Here is a 27,402-nt window from a genome sequence, read left to right on the forward strand (position 1 = left end):
GACGCTCAACCTTCAACAAAGGCACGCCCATTCACGCATGTCTTTCGAATGCTACTCAACTGCGGGGAGGACATGCAGACTCCACACAGAAGGCGTTCCAGCCGAGAATCGAATGGGAGAACCTCTTGCTGTGAAGCGACAATGCTACCGCTGCACCACCGCGACTAATTAGAAAATGTGTTGAAATCCTTTACTTAACCATTCATTCAGTACCTCTACAAAACATTTTTTGCATTATTGTCATATTTTTATACATCCCATATTCCATTCTGTCTGGACGTGCTGCAGATTCCAAATTAACCAACTTCAAAAATGTGTATGTCTATAATGTCTAAAAAAATGGCAAAGGTGATACATAAATTGATAGATATGGATCAATGTGGAGGGGAGGCAAACACTTGACAACATTAATAGAACACTGATGATCCAGAGAGAAGCAGAATGTAAGACAATACCACTGGCTGTTTGTGGGTCTTGATGCAGATAATGAATTCGACAGAGTAGGCTAGGATTTTACGAGTAGGACAATGGAAGCATTTGTACTCCCTGATACAATAATAAGGTTAGTTAGGAGGACATATCAGGGATTGGAGGTGAAAATTGAAGTAGGGGGTTTCCTCTCTGATAAGTTCAGTTTGAACAGATGAAACAGGCAGGAGTGTCCTCTTTCCCCTATGTTATTTGCATTACATTTAAAATCACTGGCAAAATAAAATATAAGGGACTTGGAAATTCAAGAATATAATTGATATGGTAATCAAGAAAAATTTGCTGCATTTGCAGAAAATACTATTTTGTTCTGATAAAACCAGAAAAGCATATTTCACTGCTATGGAACATTCTGAGACAGTTTCAGGTCTTTTTGGGATACACAATTAATGAAAATAAAACAAAGACTGTAGCTCTAAACTATGTACCCACACATGAATTGGTTATGGGGTATGACAAAATGAAGTACTTAGGAGTATGGATTAAAAAGTAGGCTGTTATGGCAGCAAAGGATATGTGGGAAGAGACTAAACAAAAGAAAATACAAACAGAGAAACTGGAAGCTCTTTTATGGATATGGATAGCAAAATACAAGCAGTGAAAATGTTTTAGTCCCTTTACTTTTTTACAAAGGTCAGGCATATTATTAGCAACCACAAGAGAAGTTGTGGATAGCAACTAATAATGAGTTGAATGATTTTTATCTGGGAGGATAAGAAGGCAAGCGTCAATTGGGATAAGTTAATCCTTCCAATAGAACAAGGTGGTTTGGGATTACTTGATTTGAATGGGGTATTTCAGAGCAGTTAAGGTTCCTTTACATATCACCATAGTAGGCCTTAGGCATAGGCCAACTAGGTGGCCGCCTAGGGCACTGCTCTAGCAGGGGGGCTCCTTTCCAGTATTTATTTAATGTAGGTAGAACAGGATGGGGGCACCAGGTGTTGTGGTGAGGGTGCCGTGGAGCCTTTTTGCCTAGGGCACCAGTTGACCTAAGGCCACTCCTGCATATCAGAAGCAAAAAGCTATAATTTCAAAGGAAAAAGATGGTGAGAAAACTGAGGGGAAGCTCAAAGAATAAGGAGAGACTGGTATTTTGGATGCAGATCTTTGAGAACAACAATAACCATACAGATTATTATATTCATAAGGTAGCATAAAGCATTCTAAGACCTAAGCCAACACAGCAGCAGAGAAAGGAGATTCTGCCAGTAGGGATGACTGCAATTCGGGATACAGAGAATAAACAAAAGGGGGCTGAAATTTACTGGAGAAAAGTGAGCACTGGTAGAGTTTTTAGTAGAATCTAGAGCAGCTACTGTTAATTAGTAGGGCATATAAAATACTGCATGATAACTATAGGAATCAGTCAAAGTAGGTTAGAAAGGATTGGTGAGAGAGGTTGGGTTAAGCAATTTGCAAAGAAACAACTGGAGATATATGTATGGCTCAAAAATATGCAACAAAGTCTAAAGGGTTTAGGATCTTTGCTTGGAAGGATAGGTATTTTTATACCCCAAGAAGACTCCAAAGATTTTTTCCTCGGGTAGATTGCAAATGTTGGAGGTATGATGAAAGAGGTAGCTGGGTGCATATTCTTTGGAAGTGTAATGAGTTGGCAGACTTCTAACATTTCCTGCAGACTGCTCTGCCACAAATACTGGTTGAGCAAATTTGTGTAAGGAAATGTTTTTCTGAGCTGTGATACAGATTTGGAATTGCCTAGATAGAGTAAAAGATTTGCTGAGTTTAATGTTGGTAGTTGCCAAAAAACTTAATGTAAGGTTAGATGGACAATGATGGTAAAGAACATTATATGTGATGTATAATGCTTGCAACTGAAAATATGCTAATGTGGTTTGTTTTCATTTATACAAATCTATGATTACCTATGCCATAAGTGATAATTCAATAAAGATGCTCCTTGTTTAACAACTACCAAAAAAGCTTCAATAGTCACTGAACATGGCTTTGTAACTCATAGCTCATGCTGAAAAAAAATTGTTAAATAAAAAAAGAAATTAACTGCTACTTTTTCCCCAAATCCTTTTCTCATAAAAAAAAAAAAAAAAAAAAAAAAAAATTTAAATCTTCTCTCTTGATAATACAACCACTGAAGTAATTTCTCATAGCAAATTATTAGGAATGATAGTGGATGATAATATTAAGTTCAACCTGCATATACAAAACTGAATAAAAAAACTAGAGATGCTTTACAGAACCAAAAACTTTCTCACCAACGCAAGTAAAACTACACTTGCCACTACTCATCTCTGCCTCACGCTTCATTACGGCACTCCCATCCATACTATCCTCCAGGAATCAGAAAAATCAAAAGTTGAAAATTGCTATAACAGAATTTCTAAATTTGCAGCAGATACAGTAAACTCAGTTAACCAGAATGCAAGCAACCAGCACTCTCAAACAACCGGCAAAAAAATAAAAAGAAAATATAAAAAAAAATACAGTACAATTTTCATGTGTTGCACTTTGTCGCCCCCCCCCCTTTCCCTTTCTCTCCAACCCGAGAACAAGTCAAACCAAACAAATACTATAGGGTACAGTATTAGGCCTATTTTTAATAGCAACTCTCAAGCAACCAGAAAAAAGAAGTTAAGTCTTACCATAACGTTCCATCTATGTTGTTCATCTTCTTTCATTCATTACTGATGGGGTTTAGTTCTGAGCCCTTGGAACCAAGTCGGCTGATTAGCAAGCTCCCACCAGCCCAAAAAACTCTTGAGCTAAGTTTCTACCCAGAATGCCCTTTTCCCCGTTACCTCAGATCGAGTTTGCTAAGAAAGGAAGTAAAGCCAAGGTCACTTCTATGCAAGTACCCTAGTGCACCACTCAGACCCAAATCATCCCCCAGGAGCCTTTGGAGGGGGATGGAGGGTGGGAAGTGATGAATTAAAGAAAATGAACTACACAGATCGAACATTATGGTAAGACATAACTTCTTTATCTGACGTTGTTCATCTTCTTTCATTCATCACTGATGGGACAGAATCCCAAGCTACCTTGAGGTCTATTGGCGACCCTTATGGAAGAACATTACTGAGTACCACTGAGCCGAAGTCAGCTCTATCCCTGGAGACCAGGTCCAATTTGTAATGACTGACAAAGGTCAGGCTTAGCTCAAGTAGCTGCTGTGCAGATGTTATTCATGGATGCCCTGGAATGGAATGCTTTAGACGTTGTCATAGATCTAGAGAAGTGGGCTTTAACTTTTGGCATGGATTCATTATGGAGGGAATAAGTGACATGTATGCAGTCCCTTAGCCATTTTGATAATGTAACCTTAACAGCCTTTCCCATTTTGGGTCCCGAGAAGGAGATGAAAAGCTGTTCAGATTTACGGAGAGGTTTGGTCCTGTCTAGGTAAAACCTTAATTGTCTATATACGTCTAATCTGTGAAGGCAATACTCTCCTCTATTGGCAAAATTCAGAAAGAACACAGGTAGATCAATGGACTGGTTAATAGAGAATTCAGAAACCACTTTGGGCAGAAAGGATGGGTTCATTTGAAGTGACACTCTGTCTTTGTGAAAGACCAGGTAGGGCTTCTTGATACACAATGCCTGCAGCTCCGAGGCTCTTCTGGCAGAGGTAATGGCTATGAGGAACAAAGATTTCCAAGACAAAAACTTTAGGTCACACTTAGCCGCAGGCTCAAAGGGCTTTGAGTCAAAGACTGGAGGACTAAAGTGAGGTTCCATGGCACTACGGGCTGTCTAAGAGGTGGCCTGAGATGAGGTCTCTGAGGAAAACCTTGCAAAGGCATAACGAAATAAGAGGGGTACCATCTATACCAATGTGGACATTGGAAATTGCTGCTAGATGTACATGAATAGTAGAGGCAGAAGCTCAGTTATCAAAAAACTCAGCCAAATATTGAAGTACTGCAGCAACTGGAGCCGAATATGCGTCTAGCATGTTATCCTTGGACCAAATGGAAAACCTTTTCCATTTATCCTGATATAGTCTTCCGGTGGATGGTTTGTGAGAGGCCAGAATGATGTCTCGAACAGGTGAGGATAGGTTAGCCTGTCTGGTGACTAGCGGAAGTGGAGAAACCAAGCTGTTAGCTTAAGAGTGGAAAGGTTCAGGTAACTCAGCTCTTGGGGGTGAGTGATCAGATATGGTAGAGGGTCCAGAATCCACGGTGGGGATACTAAGTGAGGCCAAAGAAAGGGGAACCAAACTTGTCGAGGACAGAATGGGGCTATAAGAATCACCTTGCATCTCAACCGAAGAGCTTTAGAATTCTGGGATCAGAGGAATGGGTGGATAGGTGTAAAGAAGTCCTGTGGGCCAATCGTGGATCACTGCATCCCTCGGTGACTCCCCCTCTGGGGGAAGTAGGGCGAAGTAGCTGCTGCACTTGGTGTTTGATGGGGAGGCAAAAAGATCACAGCAAGGCTGCAGATTACAGACGCCACCTTGGGGTTGAGAGACCACTCGTAGTGCATGAGAATGCATCTGCTCAATTTGTCTGCAATAACGTTGGACCTCCCTGGGAGCTATCAGAAAGTGGTTGGAAGCTATTGCCCACTGCCAGATTCTCATGGCTTCTCGACAAAGGTGGTAGGACTTGGTTCTTCCCTGCTTGTTGATGTACCAGACCACTGACATATTGTCTGATTGGACTGCAATTATTCCACAGGGGAGAATTGCATGGAATGCCTGCAACGCTAACAGCATGGCCCTCAGTTCTAGGATACTGGTATGCAGGTAGGCCTCCGAGCTGGACCATGTGCCTTGGACAGTCTTTCCCTGAAAATGCCCCCCCAATCAGGGAAGCATCCATGGTCACAATGGCTGTGGGCTGGGATGGTTGAAAAGGTCGGCTCCAAAGATCTTCATCTGGCCTCAATCCACCAAAGCAGGTCCTGCTTGCAAGAGTTGGTTATTGGAATCTTGTAATCCAGGGGATGTCAGTTGGGAACCACTGACACAGAAGAAGCCATTGCAAAACTCGCAAATGTAGCTTTGTTAGGGGCACTATTGTGATTGATGCAGCCATAGAATCCAGAGCTTGGAGAACCTGTCTTGCAGGGACTAATGTTTGAGAAAAAAATCGCTCAGATTTGAAGCCTCAATCGGTGGAGTGTGTGAAGAGGGAGTGATACCAGACAGGGCTGAGTATTGAACACTGTTCCAATGTACTCTATTTGTAGTGTAGGGATAAGGTTTGATTTCAGTCAATGTACTGTTATTCCCAACAATTTTGCCAGAGAGAGAGTATGTTGTAGGGCAGTTACTTACTTAGAAGATGCTTGGTGGGGGTGGTAAGGAGCCAGCCATCGAGATAATGAAACACATGGAATCCTTTTAGTCTCAAGTGAGCTGTTACCACTGCCATGCATTTCATGAACACTCTGGGGGCTGTAGACAGACCAAACGGCAGGGCATGGAATTGGTAATGACTGGCTCCTAGCCGGAAGCGAAGCAGACTCCTGGAGTTTTTGTCCATCTTGATGTGGTAATACGCGTCCTGGAGATCTACAAAGCACATCTAATCGCCTTCTCTTAATAAGGGAAGGCTGGACTTAACTGTGACCATATGGAATTTGGTTTGGGTGACAGACTTGTTTAAGCTGCTGAGATCCAAAATGGGTCTCCAGTCCCCTGTCTTTTTTGGCACCAAAAAGAATCTTGAGTAAACTTCGGATCTGCTCTGGTCTGGTGGGACTGGTTGGATGACTTTTTTGCAGACAGCTTTAAAATTTCTGAAGCTGCTGCTTCCCTTTGACTGGGTAGCACATCGGGAAGTTTTCTTGGAAAATTTGGTTGACAAGAACGGGGGATGGTGTAACCTCTGGTGATAATTTTCTGCACCCAACGATCGGTGGTGATGGAGTGCCAGGCAGCTTGGTGCAGAGACAAATTATCCCCAACTGCTTACAGAGGTAAGCAATAGGGCCGCCCCTCAGGAGTGCTGATAAGGCTGTCCAGAAAAGGAGTCTGTGGAGCCTTGGTTGTGAGGACGTTATCCCCTCTGCCTCTGGGAGTATCATCACCATGTGTGGCATGGAATGGACCCTGAGATTTCTTATGCCACATTTTCCCACCCCTATGATTCCTGGAGAAGGCATGTTGAGGGTTGGAAAATCGTAGGCCTATGGCAGACAGGGTTCTTCCATCTTGCTCATGCCTGGCTAGCATGTCCTTCATTTTGGAGCCAAAGAGGGATGAAGCTTTGATGGGAGCATTCAGAAAGGAAGACTTGAAGGGATCTGCATGGTCACAGATGTGCTCCAGGCATGGCGTCTCATAACAATGCCTGAACCCGCTGCTCTAGCCACCCCTTCAGTTACATGTGAGAGCAACCTCATGGATGATTTGGATATTGATTTCAGGGTTGCTAACTGCAATGCCACTTTGTCCCTGACCTCACCAGACAACTGTCCTGAGAGTGCCCCAGACAGTTTGGAGATCAAGTCCCTCTGGAGCCTCGTAAAATGTGCCAAATAATTCAGGGACTGAATAGCAAAGGTCCTCGATGCAAAAACACACTTCTCAAGTGTGTCCACCACCCGAGACTCCCTATTGGGCGGGTGAACAGCGGGACTTTCCTCAGCCAAGTCCTTTTTCGTGGCCACCACCACCAACATAGCATCAACTGGTAACCCTTTGGACCAGTGTGGATTCTCAGCAGGAGAGGACAGAATTTTGTCTCTGGGAGATTGCTTCAATGGAATCAAGGTTCTTCCATGCGTGCTGCACGATGAGCTGGATGAGTTCAGTGGCAGGCGGGGTCACCCAAGAGGTAGATGGCCGGGCATGAAAAGCCTGCAGGAACACGGACTACTCAGACGAAGGGTTGGAGGGCTTCCAGTCACCTCTCTGTTTTAACATTTCCAGGATGTCTCTGAAGGAGACATCATCAGGATGTGACCTTGGGGACCCTTCAGCATCATCATAATCCATGTCTTCCATTAAGGACTCCTCAGGTGAGTCCACGTGCTTCCTCTTGCATGTCTTCTTTCGAGGGGGCTCCTCAGTGGGGTTCTCTGAGGAGGACTGGGAAGCTTGGGTACCCTGAACAGGGGTGTCCTGTGGCTTTTCTGCCTGGTGTCTCGGGGGGGTGGTCTGTGACAGCTGCAGCTCAGGGGGCGAAAATTGGATATCCAACATCATAGGAGTGCTACCAGAAGCAACAGCCCTCTCCATTGCGCGGAAGGCAGGCCCACCCGAAGAGGGATGGGAGCCCAGAACTGAGAAAGACAACCCTAGGGACTGGGGTCACAACCCGCTCCTATGGACCCGACCCCACGGGTGGAGCCTTAAGCAAAATCGATATGGACACAGCCATCAGCACAGAGGAGAAACTTGGCACCATACCACGGGCCGATGCTCCCAACCCTCAATCCCCAGATTGTGGAAGGAATAATTCGGCAGGAACCAAAGACCAAAAGGGACAAACTCGGAGCCAGAGTGAGATGCACCATAGGTGCCAAGGTGGTGGGTTCCAAGAAGGATGTCAGAACAGAAGGCTTTGGAACCACGATGGTCGAAGGAGAAGTGTAAGATGGAGTCCGTGGATAAGGCAACCCAAGTCCAGCAGGTGGATGGGTTTTAGAAAGTGATTGAATCCCCCTGGCTACCAACAGCTGGTCCACAAGACACACCATGTTATGTTCCGAAAGGCTCCTGGTGGATACTCCAAACGGGGAGTCAGGACATTCGAAAAATGGGCTATACATTTGGCCCAGAAATGGGTCTACTAAGGGAGAGTATCGGGTCCATGGTGCAATGTCTGCTGGCATTGAAATATCTAGTTTCAAGACCGGAAGCAAAGGGGTCAGATCCAGTGAGGTCGGTACAACACTAGGTGCCAAAGTGGCACTCAGAGCTGAAACGGTCGGCTCCAAAATGGAAATTGAAGTCAAAGTGAAAGGTGTGCCCTGAGCCTAAGTAGCTACAGATGCCGAAGTCAAAATAGGCATAGCAATATCTATGATTGGTGTCGGAGGCAGGGTCTGTGCCAATACAGGCATCATTATCAAAGGTTTTGAGACAGTTGGAGCCGAAGAGGCAGATTTATGCTCTGACGATAACTTGGGGACTTTAGATTTCCCATGTTTGCTCTGCTCACCTGATAGTGAAGAAGGAACAGATCCCATTCTGTTCCTTCTTCATCTGAAGGTGAAGAAGGAACAGAATGGGATCTCTTTTTGTCCTTAGGAGGGGTTGAGACCTCCACCATAGAAATGGTCTCTGAGAAGGGAGACTTGAGTAACCCCCTTCAGAATTAATTTATTTTTGCGTTCATTAAGAGTGCATTGGCTGAAACTTTGACAAATATCACATGGAGGCTGCACTGAAAGGTGGACCACTCCCAAACAGTATACATGATCATCATGTAAGTCACTGTTAGGTAACTTTCCCTTACAAGAAGTACAATGCTTAAAGCTAGAGGTACCAACAAAATTAACACTTTTTTCTCAAAATTGGCACATTATAACCCAGGACAAGTGGGTTCTAAATATAATGTCACAAGGCTACAAGTTCCATTTCCATACCCTGCCAAAGGCAAATGGCTGGCCAAATCTCCCAAAAAATCAATGGACGGAGGCCCAAAAACAAGTCTCATCCCTCATGGACATGGGGGCCATTCAACAAGTACCAGAGCAAGAGCAGGGACAAGGTTTTTACTCGACTGTTCTTGGTACCCAGAAAGGACAAGGCCTGGAGACCAATACTGGACCTATCTATTCTGAACACATTCCTGCATATACCAAAATTCAAAATGTTGACTTTGCAGCAGCTACTGCCCATGCTGGGCAAGAATGTTTGGCTTGTGGCTTTAGACCTAAAAGAGGCATACTTGCATGTCCCAATCAGACAATCATGCAGAAGATACCTCAGATTCTAGGCTGGCTCAATGCATTGCCAATTCTCTGCACTGCCCTTTGGCTTATCTACTGCGTCCAAGGTCTTTACAAAGTGCCTGGCACCAGTAATTTGCATTCTGCAGACAAAGAGGAATACAAATATATCCTTACTTGGATGACTGTCTAATTCAAGCAGTGAACAAGGACATTCTTCTACAGCATCTGGCGTTTGTGAAAAGAATTCTAACATGCCTAGGGTACACAGCATACCTCTCAACTGTACAGATTTTCGCCTTATATTTTTGGTCCGTTTTATATAAAATTATGACTTTCTGGCAAATTAGTGGCAAATCATTAAAGATTGAAGTTAGAAAATAATGACAGACATCTGAGTCTTAGACTTCATACTCTTCAGAATATTCATACTAATGCAAACCTTGTTATTCTATCAACTTTCTAAGTTTGTAAGAGCAATATTTAAAAATTGTCCCTATTTGTACCACTTTTTTCATGGCTTTGTCCAGATTTCTTACTCTAAGAGGTTGAGAGGTGTGGTACACAGTCAACGAAAAGAAATCAAAACTAGTACCCTCTCAAGAGATAATATTCCTGGGTGCAAGCTTAAATACAACTGCCCAGATGGCTTATCAAATGCCAGACAAACAAAAGCAACTGACTACCTATTTCAAAATGTTGGCAACAAAGGCCCAGTTATCTGCAAGAAAAATTCTGCAGGCTTTGGGCTTCATGGCATCCTGCATCCTACTAATTCCATATGTAAGACTGCATATGAGAAAACTTCAGTAGTACCTAAAAAGTGTTTGGACTCAACATTGCCACAGCCTGTAAGTAATATGTATATAGTACAATTCTTGAAGTAAATTGCATGTTATATTGTAAAGTAATTCTCTAGTCTGTGCAGAGAAATTTTAAATGTGAGGTGGGGGAATCTTCTTGACTGCTTTTTATGCTAATGATTACAGTTGAGAAAGACCACTTTCTTAATGTATTCTGGAGTTTATGCTGTAACAAGATAAAGGCTGTATATAAGCAGTATAAGGGTGTGATCTCAGGCTGCTAGGGAGAGTGTAGAAGTGTATTGATCATAATATGTATTTATTTATATATTTATCGACATTTGATTACCAAGAACGTCCAATTGGGTTAGGAGCCCATTTTCAGAGGAGGCCTGGGGAGAAAATCTCCAAAGTATTATAAAACATTTTAAGAGCAATAATTTTACAATTTTCAAAAATAATGCAAAAACATCTACAGTTTAAATAATTATATTAAATTAGACATAATATAAAAACATTGGTTATAGGATGACGATTCAGTGTAAGGAGACATTTTAGCCAGTTTACAGCTAAATTAAAAGTAAGTTAGTATAATCCAAACAGAACTGCAATATGAAGTGAGAGAACAGCAAGTTTATGGTATACTTGGAAAGAAATCCAGGGGAGAGAAATTAATAGAAGTAAAGAAGTGAGTGAAGAATGGAGAATATGGAGCTGTAAAGTATGAATAGGTACTTTTTCACATTAAGAGATATAGTTTATCCTGGTGTTGAGCAAGAATAGAGACAGTTCTTGGCTTTGAAGTCTATCAGAATGGTTTTGAAGGATTGGGAAGGATGGTATTGATCTCATGTATATGGTTAGGGAGTTCTAGGCCTTAGCAACGTGATACAAGTGTAGACAATGCCCAGCTGATTTGATAGCTTTCTGGATAGACATGATTTTTTAGCCACTGGATCGTAATGGCCAAATGGGAACATTGTTGTGTAGAATGTTTAGTGCTGGCAAGCAGATGGATGCTGGAGAATTTTGTAGGTGGCAAGAAGCTGTGTATGTGTTAGTTAATGGGATAGTTCTAACCAATTTAGGCTTTTAAGCGCTATACAGTGATGGGTTTTGAAAGGGCTACAGTAAACTCTCAGTTAAACGGCACCCATGGGGATTGGTAGATGGCGGATAACTGTAGATCTGATGTTGTTAAACTTCTTTTCATCCATAAATAGCAATAAACGGATGGCAAACTACCGTCTGCTATGTAAAATAGAGAGCGAGAGATAAACGGCTCGGACTAATGAAACTTCAAATAATTTAATAGTATATCGTAAAATAAGGTTAAGCGCTTTCATCTGCAACAACGCAGACTTCTTCAGAACAGTTACTTAATATCCAAACATTCTATTTAAAAACTTTTTGGCGCCAATTTTGCGCTACATGAATTTAAAGTGCCAGTGCCTATCATTAAAATACATGATATTAGGTATTGGTTATGGCTTAATATTATGGTAGTTACCATCATGATTTTTTAAAGGAAAAAATGTTTTAAACATTTTATAAATATATACATATATATTTTAATAATATTTCAATGATACAATTATCATATTAACATTTATATGAAGTCTATGGATTAAGGGCAGGTGATCTAGATGTTGATACGTTTGTTTGTGAATTATATTATTTTAATCTAGGCACTGGCACTTTAAATTCATGTATTTCATACGATATACTATTAAATTATTTGAAGTTTCATTAGTCCGAGCCGTTTATCTCTCGCTCTCTATTTTACATAGCAGACGGTAGTTTGCCGTCCATTTATTGCTGTTCAGGTATTGTTTTCTTTTCATCCATCACTGATGGGGTTCGGTTCCGAGCCCTCGGAAGTGAGTTGGCTTATTACCAAGCTCGCACCAGCCAAAAAAACTCTTGAGCTGTGTCTCTACCCAGAATGCCCTTCTCCCTGTTACCTCAGATCTCATTTGCCGCATAGCCATAAAGTCGTGTTTCAGCCGAGCTCTCAGCTAAGTAAAATCTTTTTTGATATTTGTGTAAATGTTTTTGGATATCTTCATATTTTACTAAACCTTTAATATTTCTAGTGTCTCTTCTTCGATCTAACCATATATTCTCCACTCCATCTGTTGTTACCATTGGTAAACTTAAGTAACATTGTTGGTAGGGCCTTTTCCCTTACCCTTGTGGCATTTCTTCAATACCATAGCTGGTATTGCTTCCTCTTGCCTAACCTGTTAGCTTTTTATCTCTATTCAGGTGTTTCCCTTTATTCATATATACGGTGTGTTTTGATATTGGTATTTTTCTTGTGATTTCTTGTGTTTTTGAACTGAGTGACTTCATTATTATCTTTGACAGTTTGCGTAGATTTAGCTTTGTCCTCCATTTTCTTTAACACCTCTTCTGCCTTAACACCAAACAAAGTATCATGCTGTAAAGGTGCATCTAATAATTTAACTTTAACATGATCAGGCAGATTTTGTTCCTTTAACCAAGCATGCCTCCTAATTACAGAACCCGTAACTGCGGCCCTGCAGGAGGTCTCCAAAGAATCAAAACCACATTTCAAAGTATGCTTTCCAACTTGTTCAGCTGCACGCAATAAATCCTGCATTTCCTTGTTTTCTGCACATTCAGAGTTTAACAACATTTTCTGTTTAAGCAATGCCATGACATGTCACTGATATTTGAGCATATGAAACTGACAGTTTAAGGCCCTTATAGCCAAGGTAGCAGATGTGTAAACCTTTTTTCCCCATCTATCCAGTGCCCTAGAATCCCTGTCAGAGGAGGTAGGGTTTTTTGCAGTGGAAGCCTTAACTCCTTTGGGACCATGTGAAATAGTTTCAGGGTCAGCAGCAGGGTTTTTAAAAAGGAATTTATGAGAGTCAGGAACCCTGTAATATCTGTCAGGCTTAACAGGAGTTGGAGGTAAGGAGTCAGGGGACAAACTAGACTCCGAAAACACATCATCTACAATGTCTAACACAGGTGGAATGGCCAGAGGCCTGTGTTGAGGTAGTAAAAGGAAATCCCTGAGCCTCTTTTTTAGATTCTGAAAATCTTGGCTCTGCCAGTGGAAATGATCCCTCATGGTATGCAAGGTTTCCCCAAAAGAATAGTCCTTTGAAAGAGAAGCTGAAGGTATAGATACTTCAGCATCAGAATCCTCATGGGGGGAAGAGAATATTCCTGATCAGAGGAGGAATTAGAAGAAATAGAAACCTGATCTGAAGACCCATAGTCAGTCTCTTGCCTAGCCCTCTTATCTGGTAGGGGATGGGAACCCCTGATCAAGGTAATCAAGTCTTCGGCCATTTTGAGCATCTGTTTTTTGGGCATAGAGGCCTGGTCATGTGGCTCTTGAGTTTGTTTCTTTGCTATAGAAGGTGCTTTAGTCTTTGCCTTTGAAGCTGTAGTTGGTTTTGTGTAAAGATGTTTAGGTCTGAATACACCCTCAGAAGCCGGTTCCTGCTTAGCGGCTCCAGACCCATCTGAGGGAATACTGTCCAAGGCTCCAATACCTTGAGTTTCCAGTGGCATAGCCGACTCCACGTGGGAGTTGGTAGTGGCCTGTAACTCTCAAGTAGCGGGCGTCAGGGGCTGCGAAAGCGCCTCATTGAGAACCGTCGAACCGGCGACTGGCTTAGGAGAAGCTTCGTCGTCGGTTTTGGAGCTCGGTTGTTTATCTCTCTCCTTTTCTTTGCATTTTTTGTGAACTCTGGTAGTCAGATGGCTATCCGACATTTCTGGATAATTAAACCGGCGTCCAAAATAGTTTAAAGCAAAATCATACAGACGCTTAATAGTGCGTTAGTTAAATCTCGTCCCTACTGCAACAGTGATCTATTTGTACATGTCATGGTAAATTAACGTGCACAACTATACTATGCTCACGATTATTCATTGCCGCAATAGTCTAAGCTATACAAGTAGATTACCAAAGCTTAGAGCACAGGGAGGAGGAAGAATGGTTAGAGTCCAGGTGCAAATGGACATCAGTCCTATCAAAACCTGCTCTGGACCTGGAAAAGCAATCTAATTTGCAATGTTATGTAAAAGTATGTACAGAGGACCAAGTTGCTGTCTTTAGAATACTTCCAAAGTCCACTCCTTTCCAAAAAGCCACAGAAGAACCCAACCTCTGGTAGAGTGGGCCCTAAATTGACCTAAAAGCCACTTGTTATAGAAGAGTATCAAAAATAATAATGAGACAACCATTTAGAAAATGTTACATTCATAAGACGTAAACAGTTGAGCCAAAGTCATGAAGGATTAAGTCCTGTGAATATAGTATCTGAGTTGCCGAAGTGCATCCAGATTATGTAAAATCCACTATCTTTTTTTTTTCTGGAGATGGAAAAAAATAGACCGAGAAATGGATAGTTTGACTCAAAATAAATTTTGAAACCACTTATAAATGAAGGATTTTTTTCTCAAAAATCTCCTATTCTTAAGAAAAAATGAGAAGTCTGACTCACCTTAAGAGCTTGTAACAAAGACACTATTCTTGCAGAGGTCAAAGCAATGAGAAACACTGTTTTTCCAAGTTAAAAACTTCAGTTTCAGCCTTGCGAGTTGGTGCACATGGAAAAGTAAGTTACTCTAGAAGAAAACTGAGATCCCAAGAAGGAGTCACCGGTTTCCTAGGTAGACAGATATGCAGAACCACTTTTAAAATTGTTTGACTTGAGGCTGGGCAGAATGTGAGGTGGAAGGAAATCTATGGACAAACAAGGAGAGATTGCAGAGAAATAAATCTTGATAGAAGACAAAGTCAAGAGGATAACAACTCGCACAAACACTAGAAAATCAGAGACATCTGAGCCTTAAAAGGTTCCTGGTACTTATTTTGCTGCTAACTACAAAATCTTTTCCTCTTACCCATATATGATTTTATAGTAGCATGTTTCTTACCCTCTTTAATACCTGCTGCACAGCATCAAAAAATAGGTGTCTAAATGGTATTAAAACTCTATCAAATCAGTTGAAGGTTGGAGTGCATCAGACAACCCCTGTTGGGTGAGAGAGAACGCTTATGATAATTGCCCTTGAGAAGGCATCCGTCTTTCAGGCTTGCTTGCAAGTGTTCTTGGAGTAGAATTTCTTTAACTCTCTGTTGTGAATGGAGGCAAACAGATCTATTTGAGGATTTCCCAACAGATCAATTCCTGAAGATCTTTCAGCTTCAGTCTCCATTTGTGAGGGGCTATGCTGGTCCTGCTCATCTTGTCTGCAATAATGCTTTGCTCTGACACAATGTAGGTAGCCTGAAGGTATAGACTGCACTAGGTTGTTAGTTCCCAGGGTTGCACAGCTATCCTGTAAAGGGGGTAGGATCTGCCCTCCCCCCCAATTTATGCACCACACACTGTTGTCTTGTCTTATTACTAGCAGAGATTTGACAGCATTTATTATTGCATTCATTTCATTGACATTTGTTTTGGTACATCTTGCTTGTTCCTCATAGCCTGAACTTTCTCTCTTTTGGAAACAATTTCCAAAGATAAGTCTGTGGCATCTGTGGTTACAGCATGAGTAGGAACTAGAAGGGAGATTGGGAGACCTGGGTGGAGTGTGAAATGTTCCACCCACCACAGTAACTCCCATCTGACAAACTCCAACACTGGCATCTGAAAGTGTGGTGCTAGTACTGGGTCCAAAAAGACTTGAGGAACCATTGAATTTTTCTCATGTAAAGACTAGCCAGAGGAATTGTAAGAATTGTAGAAGCCGTAAAATCCAGAATCCTTGATATTTCCTGGCTGAAGTCAGAGAATGGTCAGACATAATTCAGAAACCGTTCCTGGTAAAAGTCTACTTTGCACTGTGGAAGAAAAGACCTCATGATGGATGTATCCAGAATGTCTCCCAGAAACACGACCCCGTGAGGAGGAAGAGTGAGTGCAGAAAAGATATCTCTATGGTATGTTTAGCTGGAACCCCAGAATGAGGAGGAGGGTCCCTTACCCAAGCAAGTGATTCCTGACATTTTGAAAAATAGTCTACAAAGATAGTCATTGAAATATGGAAAATGTGAATGCCTTGCAAACTGCAATGAACCATTATTGGTGCCAGATGCTTTGAAAACATCCCCAGGGATGCAGATATGCCAAAGGGTAAGACAGAGAACTGAAAATGTAAGTCAGACACAAAATCTTAAAATCTGAAGTCTTTGAGAAATGAGATATGATGACAAGTATCTTTTAAATCCAGAGTTACTAACAAACTGTGAAGTGAGGTGAGGGCTAACAAAGGCTGAAGGTTAAGTATCTTAAAATTTGGGAGTTTGATGTGAATATTTAGAAAAGATAAGCCTACAACTGGTTTCTAAGTTCCTTCTTTCTTTGCCACAATAAAGACTTTTGAATAAAGCCTGTTACCATGTTTGTTTTGGAGGAATTGATTCTATGACCCCTACAGGCAGCATTTCAGAACTAGAAAAAGAGAGATGTATGGTTTAACAGATTGAGGATAAATCCCTTGAAAAGCACAAAGGGACTGCCACTGCTAATTGCAGTCTTTTTGAATAGTTCTTAGAATGCCAATGCTTTGAAGGTATCTAATGACACTGAGGTAAATGAAGACAGACTGGAGAAAAAAATTAATAGGATGCCTGTGTGAGAAAGGGGAGCACATGAACCATACAGTCAGTCTGCCTGTCTGAACTGTCCTTAGTTCTGTGTGGCTCTCCACTTCTTTTTCTGAGCCTCCCTATCATTGCTTTTTGACATACTGTTTGCCTGAACCTTGATGAGAGTGTTTGTAATGTTTCTTATAAAAGGATTCTGAAATGGAAGGAAAGATGCTATTAAACTCTAGCAAGGAAGGTTGAAAATTCTGGGTGACTCCCTAAATTAAAGTCATTCTTTAAACACATTTTTTAAGAAGAGGGCCCAACAATACTTCTCTAACTAGGGGAGCATTCAAGATTTCAGCTTTGATGTTCTCAGGAACATTTTGTGCATATAACCAAGCAAACCTTCTTATCACGGATCCAGTAGCTGTTGCATGGATATAGCATCAGCAGAGTCAAATGAACACTTCAAAAAGTGTTTGGTTACCTGAAAAACAAAAGCTATTAACAAGCTCTGAGAAGCCTTTATCTCTATAGAAGGGAGGCTAGCAACTGACTTCCTTATACTTTCAAAAGAAGCAAGTAAAAATACTGGTATATGAATCTGACAATTCAGAATTTTGAAGGCTAAAGTAAAAGAAGAATGTACCTAAACCTTCCCCATCATTGTCCGAAAGAAAAGGGTAAACATTCACAAGGTGCTTGTTAGTGAATGATTTTGTCAATGAAATAACTGCAGGGTCTGACTTTGGATTGGAGAATGGAAATATTCATCATACTTTTTAGGGACAGGAGGATGACTGCCAGGCATACTGCTAGCTTTCAAGAAATCCTCATAAAACAAAGTTTATCCCTCTCCATATTCAAGTGCAAATTAGATCTATGAATGGAAAACAGAAAAATTACCCAGGACTGCACCCTGTACTACTAATGGACAGAGGCAGCTCCTAAATGCTTTATCCAATGCATGGACCACCCCCAAATTATCTATGGTACGATCCCAGTTATTCTCATTATGGCCCACAACGGCAGCTAGCTTAGTACTTACATATGAACCTATAAGAAAATGTCCTCTAATGCTGGTAAAGCAGGAGGAGCAGCTACAAGCTGAAGAAAATACAGTCGCAATAAGTCATATTACTTTTTGCTTGGGTACTGGAATTTCATTCTGTTCCATTTAAAACAAGTCTTTCATTCTAGCAACAAGTTTCATTAAAAAATAACTTTTCAGGGGGAGAATCTGAAGAAAAATGTTCTTTAGAATCAGCTTCCCTTTTCTCTGGCATAACCACTTGGAGAAATATGTCATTCTAATTCTTATTCCTCAGACTGTTATCTGAGAGAAGGAAATGCTCTTGTTTTACAATTCTGCGAGAAATCATAATAAAAAAAATTAAAGCCTTGAAGTAAGCCCTTAGCAAAACTATTCTATGTGAAGCAGGACATTTGCCTAAATTTCTGTTTTCTTTTCCAACACGACTCCCTTGAAAAAGATCAATGTAAAAAGATGTCTATTTTCCTGGAATCAAGCTCCCTAGCTTAGCTTTGTGTAAAGCACTGACTGGTTCTTCTTGCAAAACTGACATGAATGGTAGTCCCTGGCCCACAGAGGGCAACCCAGCAGCTACAGAGGATGTGCCTATCTCCTGATCATTAGTGGCTTCCAAAGCAGCAAGGCCAATGGGATTGGGAGAAATTGAGCAGTGTGAGGAACCTGATACAGCAGAGTCATTTAGCAGTGGCTTTGGCAGTGATGAAGCCAGCTTGATTACTGAAGTTGGCTGTAAAACATTATATTTCTTGATGGGGGAGGAGAGAACCAAACAGCCAGAAGACTGCTGCATGTTCTAGCCAAGAAAAGTGTCTGATAACAGGTTAGTATAGCCCCAAATAGTAAGTGAATTGCCTAATTTATTTTTAAAGTTTTTAGGTAAATATTTAAGAGACAACCCTCAAAACTTCAAGTCTATGCCCCTATCTTTAATTTTCAACAAAAAGACAGACTTTTACATAGACAATAATTTTAAATTAGTTTTCCCCAAACAGATAAAAATGGCAAGAGTTAACATTTGTGAGGTAAAATTTTAGCAACACACACATAAAACAAAATTCCTAGCTTATATAAATACATTTCTAAAGACAAAAAGTAAACTATTCCACAGAAATAATGATAACATTGAAGGTTTTTCCCCAGAGGGATACTTATCTACCCAGCATTGGTGAAGTACTAACAGGACATTAATCATTTAAAAGTCCACAAAGGAAGAGAACACATTAACATTTATATAGCAACAATCGAAAGGGATACTGACATTGAAAGGCTTCAAAAACTCGCACAAGTGCATCCATGCATATCTCCTTACAGCAATGCCTGTGCCTGTGGCTCTTGAAATGCCCTTGGTCACTTCAGATAGCAGGCAGGCAACATGGAGGCATTCCATATGGATTGTAGAGTGGCCAGCTGTAACTCCACAGTTTTCTTGTCTTCCACAGACATGGACCCAGGGAGAGATTTAGAGAGCTCCTTAGGCAAATCTCTCTGAAATCTTGTTATATGTGCCACATAATTCAGTGCCTAAATGTGAAGGTAGCTGAACATAAGATCACTTCCAGAAGTTGCTCAATGCCCCACACTCCCTGTTAACGAGATGGACAGAAGAGCATTTTTAGCCAGATCTGGTTTGTTTGCTGTTGCTGCTACTAACATGGCATCCACTGCCAGGCTCTTGCTCCAATGCTGTTCTTTTAGTGCGACAAGAAACATATCAGGTTTCTGGAGAATAGGTTGTGTCACATCTGGCTCCGTCCATAAACACAAGATATTAAATACATCATCTCACTGGCTGGATGGACCACCAAAGAAATATCTGAACCAGATCCAAAGGCCTTGAGAAATGGCGAGTCCTGTTAGGAAAGGGCTTCAAGTCCAACCTCTTTTCTGTCTCAAGAGATCAAGGATTTTCTCAAATGAGACATCCTCAATAGGTGATCTGGGGGACCCTTCCCTGTCATCAAAATCTGGGTCTTCAGTCAGCGAGTCTTGGAGGGAGTCAACATGCTTCCTCTTGCACATATGTTTCTTAGGGACCTCTGTGGTGGCATATTTAGGAGAGAACTCGGAGGTCTGAGGAGATTCTGAGTGTGGACTGTATTGACGCTCAGGGGAACTGGCTGTCCCGATGGGAATAGGTGGAGTAGGGATCAGGACCTAAGGCCTTTCACTTGAGAATGGGCAGAGCTGAGAAATTAAGGGAAGTCCACTCATAAGAAACGGAAGTCCACTCATAAGAAACGGAGGGAGATCTCTTTGCTACCTTGAAGGCAGAAGCTGAGGTGGGAGCCAACACATCTCCAGTAGGAGCTGAAGCTTCCAAATTTAGCTGGTCCCAAGGAATGGATCTAACTCTGCTCCAAGGTGGACATCAGAGCCAAGTTATCTAGCACAGAGATCCCAAGAGTAAGGGAAGGCTCTGGCAAATTCAAAGTTGATCCTGATTCTTGGAAGCAGTGCCAACACTTTTCTCCCTGGTCCTTCTGGATCCAGGACACTTGGAACCATTGAATCAGAGATGTCAAAGTGGAAGCTGACCATTACTTTGGTTCCGATGAGAATAATCTTTGGGAGAAACTCTGAACCAAAGCCCTCTAAACTGGAAAGCAGATCAGGGTAGGAGCCACCATAAATGGGAGGGGGGGGTAATTAACGTCAAGCTGACAGAGCCCCCACTGAATCTGGATATTGAGGAAGAGGTAGAGAGAGATCTAGAAGATCTGTGAACAGGTCTCTCCTGAAGACAGGGGAATGCAGTCTAGGGGAGACCAGCTCTGGTGAAAATCTAGGTTCTGGCAAGGGTGGCGTCTGTGATCCAATGACTATAGTATCTGACAGAGGGGTTGGAGCTGAAGCTTTAGGATGTTTCATAATCAAGAGGCAGAGGCAGAGAAGCCACTGACAAGGAGAAATGGTCAAGAGAGTGCATCCTATACGCCTTGCCCTTTTTCCTGGGCTTGTCACTTGTGTCTGTCTGAAGAGTTTTTAGCAGCTGGGGAAGTTCCAGACACAGTAGACATAACCTTGGAAGGTTCTGCTACAGGGCCTGGGAGAAATCCCTTTAGTAAAAGCTTAATGCACTGTTCAATAAAGGCCTGCTAGTCAAAACCAGTACAAAGGCTGCAGTTTTTGTCCAAGTGGGCAGCACCCAAGCAGTATATGTATTTTGGATGGATATCCATGTTGAGAATCCTGAGATCACAGGCCACACATTTTTAAACCCAAAAGGCTTACTGAACATGATCAAGGCAGTATACAAAAAACAAAAAGACAGTAACACACTAATTCTGAGAATGATAGTAATAAAAGAAAAACACCTCTAGTGTACTGTAAAGAAAACCTAAGCTACACTAATGGAAAGGGTGCCAAAGATATAAAAGGAAGAAAAAGAAGCTGAAGTGTTTTTATTTCTTTTTAATGTAAAGGAGCTAAAAGAAAAGGTAGAAAGAACTATCCACAATCTAGCAATAAAGATAAACAGTTTAAGAAAACTTAGCTGAGGCAAGCTTGAGTGAGGAACCATGTCTGTACTCGAGTGGCAAATGAGGTAATGTTGGAGACGAGTGCAGATTATGGGTAAGGGGCAGCACGTGAGCTATGGATGCTTAAGTAAAAGGCAGCCAAAGCTGGATCCAAAGTCAGATCTCATCCATTGAGGAACACACAGAAGAGGCAACATCAGATCCTTGGATTTGCAATATATATTTAAAGGTTGTGCCACTCAACTTTTCACTTAGGGATGTCTGGAGTGGTCCTTCAAAAACATAAAAATTATTTATTTTAATATGGTTGAGTTAGGTGCCTGCTATACATTTACTTTTCAAGTAGGCATTCAGTATTATTTCAGGACTTTGATGTTTAATTCATTTTAGTTGCTGTCTTTTGTGATTTTCAGGATTTTGGTTTCAGTTTTAAGGGCTTATGACATTTAACCTTCAGCCATATGATAGGCAGCCATATTTTCTGTCTGCCTCAGTGGCTGTGAGATTACAGTTAATTCAGTTATGGTGAACACCGTTGCTGGGTGTTTCTACTGCCTACATGGTTGTCAAGCCATGAAGTATTTATGTATGTGTAAGTAAGGGAGAATGTGTGGGGGTTGGAGCTTACCATTCCAGTAAACATACAGAATTTTTGTGTGGTTATACTTCTGGGTAGCTGTGTTTTTGGGCACTTGTGATCGAATGCTTGCCAGTGACATTGGGAGTCAGCTGATCATATGTGAAGCTATTCTGACACACAAAATCTGTTAAGCACCTTTCTTTAGCAGGTAATACAAAAAGACACTACAAATGTAGACAGTTACAACAAACTTCAACACAAACAAGTAAATCTTTACACCTTACCTGAAGTGCTGCCATCCTGGCCGACAGCGGTGGTGCAGGCTGTACACTCTTGTCGTGCTCCTTGTTTTCCTGACTGTGTCGCTGATGTACGATGTATTCATAAGTACTCAGCTTCTTACTCACTGTTAAGAAATTACACATACAGGTGTTTCCATGATGCTTTTCTTAAACAATGTACACAGAGACAAAATAGTTTCAGGATATCATATGCAGTACAGTCCTGAACAATTTGATTTTTTTTTATTACATGGTAATGCAATCAAGAAAAAGTACTTAAACATTTCAAATGGTTAAAATAATCTCTAATATGAAACAGACAAATCACCACAGTACCTTCATCATAAAAATCTAGGTAAAAACATATATATATATAAATATATGGGTCCATGTTAGACGGACGAAAACCCAGATCAGCGTCGACCACATCGTCGAGATGACATCGCTGACAACATGCATCCCTGACAATGGTAAGTCAATGTATTACAGAACAGAATACACTCCTGTTCCCGTAATACATTAAAAAAAAACACATTAAAATGTGTCTAGTAGGGGGGCAAGCCTCCCTGAACCCCACCTTGTGGGGGGCTGCTCCCCCCACTCCCCCCCACTTACATATACCAACTCCGAGATCGCACTACAGTGAGGGAATGGGAATAACTCCCATTCGGCACTACTCATCATTGTCGGGGCTGCATGTTGTTGGCGATGTCGTCTCGGTGATGTGGTCGTCAGTGATCTGGGTTTTCGTCCATCTGACATGGACCCATATATATATATATATATATATATATATATATATATATATATATATGTGGTCGGTGACCTCAATTTTGGTCTGGTTAGGTAGAATTGGGATTCATAAACTACTGGGTTCAGAATGGAGTCCAGGAACTCTGAAATGTGCTCAGTTGGGTTCACTTTATAATCTTGAAATACTGAAATATTGAATTTTAGTATCTCGAGACTAAAATAGCAAAAGCCCAGTTCTGTGAAAGCCACATAATCGAATCCAGAAATGTCGAATCAGCAGTTATGGTGGTGCGCTTTGTTAATGGATAGCTGGAGATTCAGGTAAGTGTTATATTTTAAGGGTTTTGGGTAGGGATTTTAGAGTATGTTAGTGTGTTAGGAAGTTGTAGGTGTAGGTTGCGGTATGTAGGTAAGACTGTGAGAGTGTGTAAGATTTGAGAATGGTGGTGCTTGTACATATGTGATGTGCGTTTGTGTGAGGGGAATGTAGACTGTGCAGTGGTGGGTTTTGTATCTGTCTTTTTAGTGCAACCTCGGAGTTAGTATACATAAGTAACGGGGGTGTGGGTGGCACAGCTCCCCACATGGGGGGGTGCAGGGGGGCTTGCCCCTCTGCTTATATGTAGGGGGTAGGTTTGTGTATTTGTGTTGTTGTGTTTGTATGTGTTTTGTTTGTTGTAGTGTGGGTAGGAAGGTGTATGTGTGTTTGTTTGTGTGGTGTAGGGTGTGTTTAAAAGTTGCGATTTTGAATTTCGCGCTTTTGGGGTTTCAGTATTTAGATTTTTCGGCTTTATAGTCTCGAGATATTGAAACTCGATATTTTGGGATTATAAAGTGAATCCGCTCTGTTTCTGTATGTTTGTAAGACACACTGTGTCCGAATGGGGAGTCAGAGATGTCTTTATGGATCTTGGGGATCCCAAATATCCTCCCTAGTTGGGGGTTGTCTATCTCCATGAATTGGAATTCTGGCTGGGAAATGGCTCCATCTTCTAGTAGTTTAAGGATATATATATATATATATATATATATATACACACACACACACACACACACATATATATATATATATATATATATATATATATATATATATATACACACACACACACACACAGACAAAAATGCAAGTATATTTCATTGTCAACTCATAATACATCATAGCTAATTCATCAAACTTGATTCAGTAAAACTTCCTTCTTGCCACTTCTGTGGGTCTTGCAGGGGGGAAATTCCTACCTTCCCATGTTAAGACTCAATGAACCAGGATTTCTGAATCCAGGATCTATGACCCAACAGAAGGTGACACCCCAAAACCAACATATAAACACACACCCAAACACATATTTTTGGTATTCATGTGTTTATGTTGGTGTGTCTGTGTTACATATATCAAATTCTGAAATGAGCATGCTGTAAGAGTGTTATACAAAACAAAATAAACAGAAAAAAAATTTGTCTACTAAATAGACGAAAAACAAAGACAAAATTAAGTTTTTGAGTTTAGTGGCTCTGTCCATTAATTTAATTCAAGAACTTCATCACAACTACAATTCTTATCAACAGTGCATCTTATATACCTAAATTCAGGTCACATGAATAATCAGCTGACTGATCACAAGCAAATATGTTATGCATATCAAAATAAATGCACTTAGAAAGCACAATTATATAAAAACAAAGTTAAGCAAAAAAAATTAATCTAGACATACTATTAGATTTTTTGAGCTTTCAATACACAATATTCTCATTTAGACCTGACACTTTGTTGGCAGCTAAATAAAGTGATATCTTACTTAACTTCACATAAATTTATTAAAGTCAAGTCACTGACACATTACCGTATAATCTACAACAAAAATTTTTGAACCTTTTGAAATCTTTACAATATTTTGCCTGTTTTGTAAATGTGATAGAACAGTCCTTATTTTTTATAGCCAACATGTTCATTAATTTTCTGCAAGAGCTTTCTAGTAGTTTTACCCACAGGGAAGCTCTCACATGAACAAATGATTGCCAAACACATCACTCCTCCCTATTTTACAAGCATACCTTGCCTTACACTAAAGGCTTTTTGCCTAGAATTAACTATTTTAACATAATGTGGTGTGTTAATGAATCTGCACAAACCTAGAAGTGTGACAGAGAGAGAGAGAGACACCAAATGGTCCAGTAAACCTGTTGTTACCACTATTATTTCTTCTTTTAATTTATTTTTTATACTGAGATTCTTTTAAAAAAATTGGTTCTGGCCCAACAGCCTTATTAAGATCTCTATTGCCATTAATAATCTTCCAATTTTCTAAAATAATTTTTTGATATTTTTCATATACAAACTATTTGGAAGCAGGAAAGTGCAACTGTAAAAAATCTCCACATAAATTTGAGTCTTTGGGACAATATCTCTGTTGTAAAATTGGTTGAAATTGTATTCACCTGTTATTTTAAACTTTATCAACAATAATAGCCAACTATTTTTAAAATATTCCCTAAAATAATGATTTTAAAAATAAAACTTCATTATTAAACATCACCGCTAATTAAATTAATTAGCTAATTAAATGCTAATCACTGCTGCAGTAGCCCTAGCGATATGGGCTACATCCTGCATAGGATATAACAGCCAGCCAGCTTCCAAAGCTTCAGGGCACTTTCCATGCCTCCCAAACCATTAGATAGCTCAAGGTAAAAAGATAGGTTTGGGTGCCAAGCCCTTCAGATCTTTCATGTCAACAGAGAAAAGGAGGCTGAGCCCTGAAATATACAGTGTTCAGAAGAGTAAAAAATAAAATGTCCACAGACTGGCCTATATAACACACCAAAAACGAGGGTAGAGAGAACAGCTACTGCAGCAGTGATCGATCAAATATCTACTTTAAGTTTACTTACACAACTGTACTATGTTCACCATATTAAACATTGCTATGGTAGCCTTAGCTATATGGTTAGATTATACTTGCTTACTACATTTGGGAGGTGGAAGAAGAGTCCAGGAGCCCCTGGAGAATGGTCCTAGCAAAGCCTGATCTAGACCTGGAGAAAGAATCAAACTTATAGGGTTTTGAAAAAAGAATGTGCAGAGGAACAAGTTGCAGCTTCTAGAATACTTCTAGAATCCAACACTTTCCAAAAAAAGATACAGATAAAGCCAAGGCCCTGGTAGAGTGGGCCTTGACCATGCCTGGAATAGTTTTGTTGCGGTGAGTATAACAGAATGTAATAGCTTTAGAAAACTATTTGGAAGTTGTCTGTTTTGACACAGATTGTCCTTCCTTCTTACCTTCACAAGAAATGAACAATTGATCTGAAGATATGAATGATTTAATTCTGTCAAGACAGTACCAGAGTTGTCTGTGGACATCCAAGGTATGGAGTATCCTTTCTCCCTCATATTTACGTTGAGGAAAGAAAACAGGGAGATGGATAATCTGGCTTAAAATAAACCCAGATAACACATTAGGCATAAAAGAAGGATTCGTTCTCCAAAGAAATCCTGTCTCTCTGGAAAATGAGATAGGGTTGACTCATCATAAGAGGTTGCAACTCAGATGCTCACCTTACAAAGTTCAGAGCACTCAGTAAAACTCTCTTCCAAGTTAAGAAGCAAAAGTCATTCAGATTAGCTGGTTCAAACTGAGCATGTTTCAGTTTCTCTAATACAAAATTAAGATCCCAAGGAGGGGCTACTAGTTTTCTTGGCAGCTTCTTATGCATAATCCCTTTCAAAAATATTTTTACTTGTGAATGCACTGAAAGAGGACGATCCATGGGCAGATATGCTGAAATGGCAGATGAATAAACCTTGGAGGAGTAAGAAAAGGTGTAGGATAGTAACTTGTACAAATACTGTCAAACCAGAGAACAGCTAGCTCGGAATGGGTACTGGTTATGTTCACACCAACTAGAATACCTTTTCCATTTAGTAATGTATGACTTTCTACTAGCAGGCTTTCTTGCCTCCATTAGCACCTGCTGCACATCCTTATTAAACAGTTGCCTAAGTAGCCTAAAAGGAATTAATACCATCATCCAAGGCAGTCAAGTTGACTGGAGTTGGGGTGTGTCAAACACCCCTGCTCGTGTGGATAGATCCAGTCTATGGGGAAGCTTGTAGTAATTGCCCCTGACCATTTCTAAAAGAACTGGATAAAACAAAAAAAGAGGCAAAAAAACAGAAACAAACTATTTTTGTATGATTTTGTATTTGGTATTTAAGTGTATCTGATATGGTTGTTCTGTTTGTCTGAAGAAGTTGGGTTATTAAATTTGATGAAAGTGCTAACATACAAAAATAGTTTCCAATTATTTGCCCTTTTTTGTTTTATCCAGTGGTTTGTCAGTTTTCTTTGGAGTTTATTTTCATTTCTAAAAGAAGGGAAAACCATGGTTGCCTGGGCCCGAAGGGAGTCACCACAATGATGTAGGGGGACTTCTAGTTAATCTTCAGAAGTACCCTGGATATTAGTGGAAAGGGTGGAAAAGCATACAGGAATATTCCTGTCCAAGGAAAAAGAAAAGGTATATGTCTTCCAGGTCTTC

At 40.6% G+C, this 27,402-nt stretch overlaps 1 protein-coding gene across 2 annotated transcripts in view; it reads right to left on the reverse strand.

The window, feature by feature from the left end:
* LOC122796555 (palmitoyltransferase ZDHHC11-like) overlaps window positions 1–27,402 on the reverse strand; it is a 1,296,289-nt gene that overhangs the window by 289,513 nt on the left and 979,374 nt on the right. For both annotated transcript variants that reach the window (XM_044065129.1, XM_044065131.1), the window contains exon 7: window positions 22,114–22,235. In XM_044065129.1, the coding sequence (XP_043921064.1) occupies window positions 22,114–22,235 (122 nt within the window). The remainder of the gene's footprint in view (window positions 1–22,113; window positions 22,236–27,402) is intronic.

Source organism: Protopterus annectens, chromosome 3.part0, assembly GCF_019279795.1.
Source record: "Protopterus annectens isolate FY-2018-M chromosome 3.part0, PAN1.0, whole genome shotgun sequence".
In the NCBI taxonomy this organism is placed as follows: Eukaryota; Metazoa; Chordata; order Ceratodontiformes; family Protopteridae; genus Protopterus; species Protopterus annectens.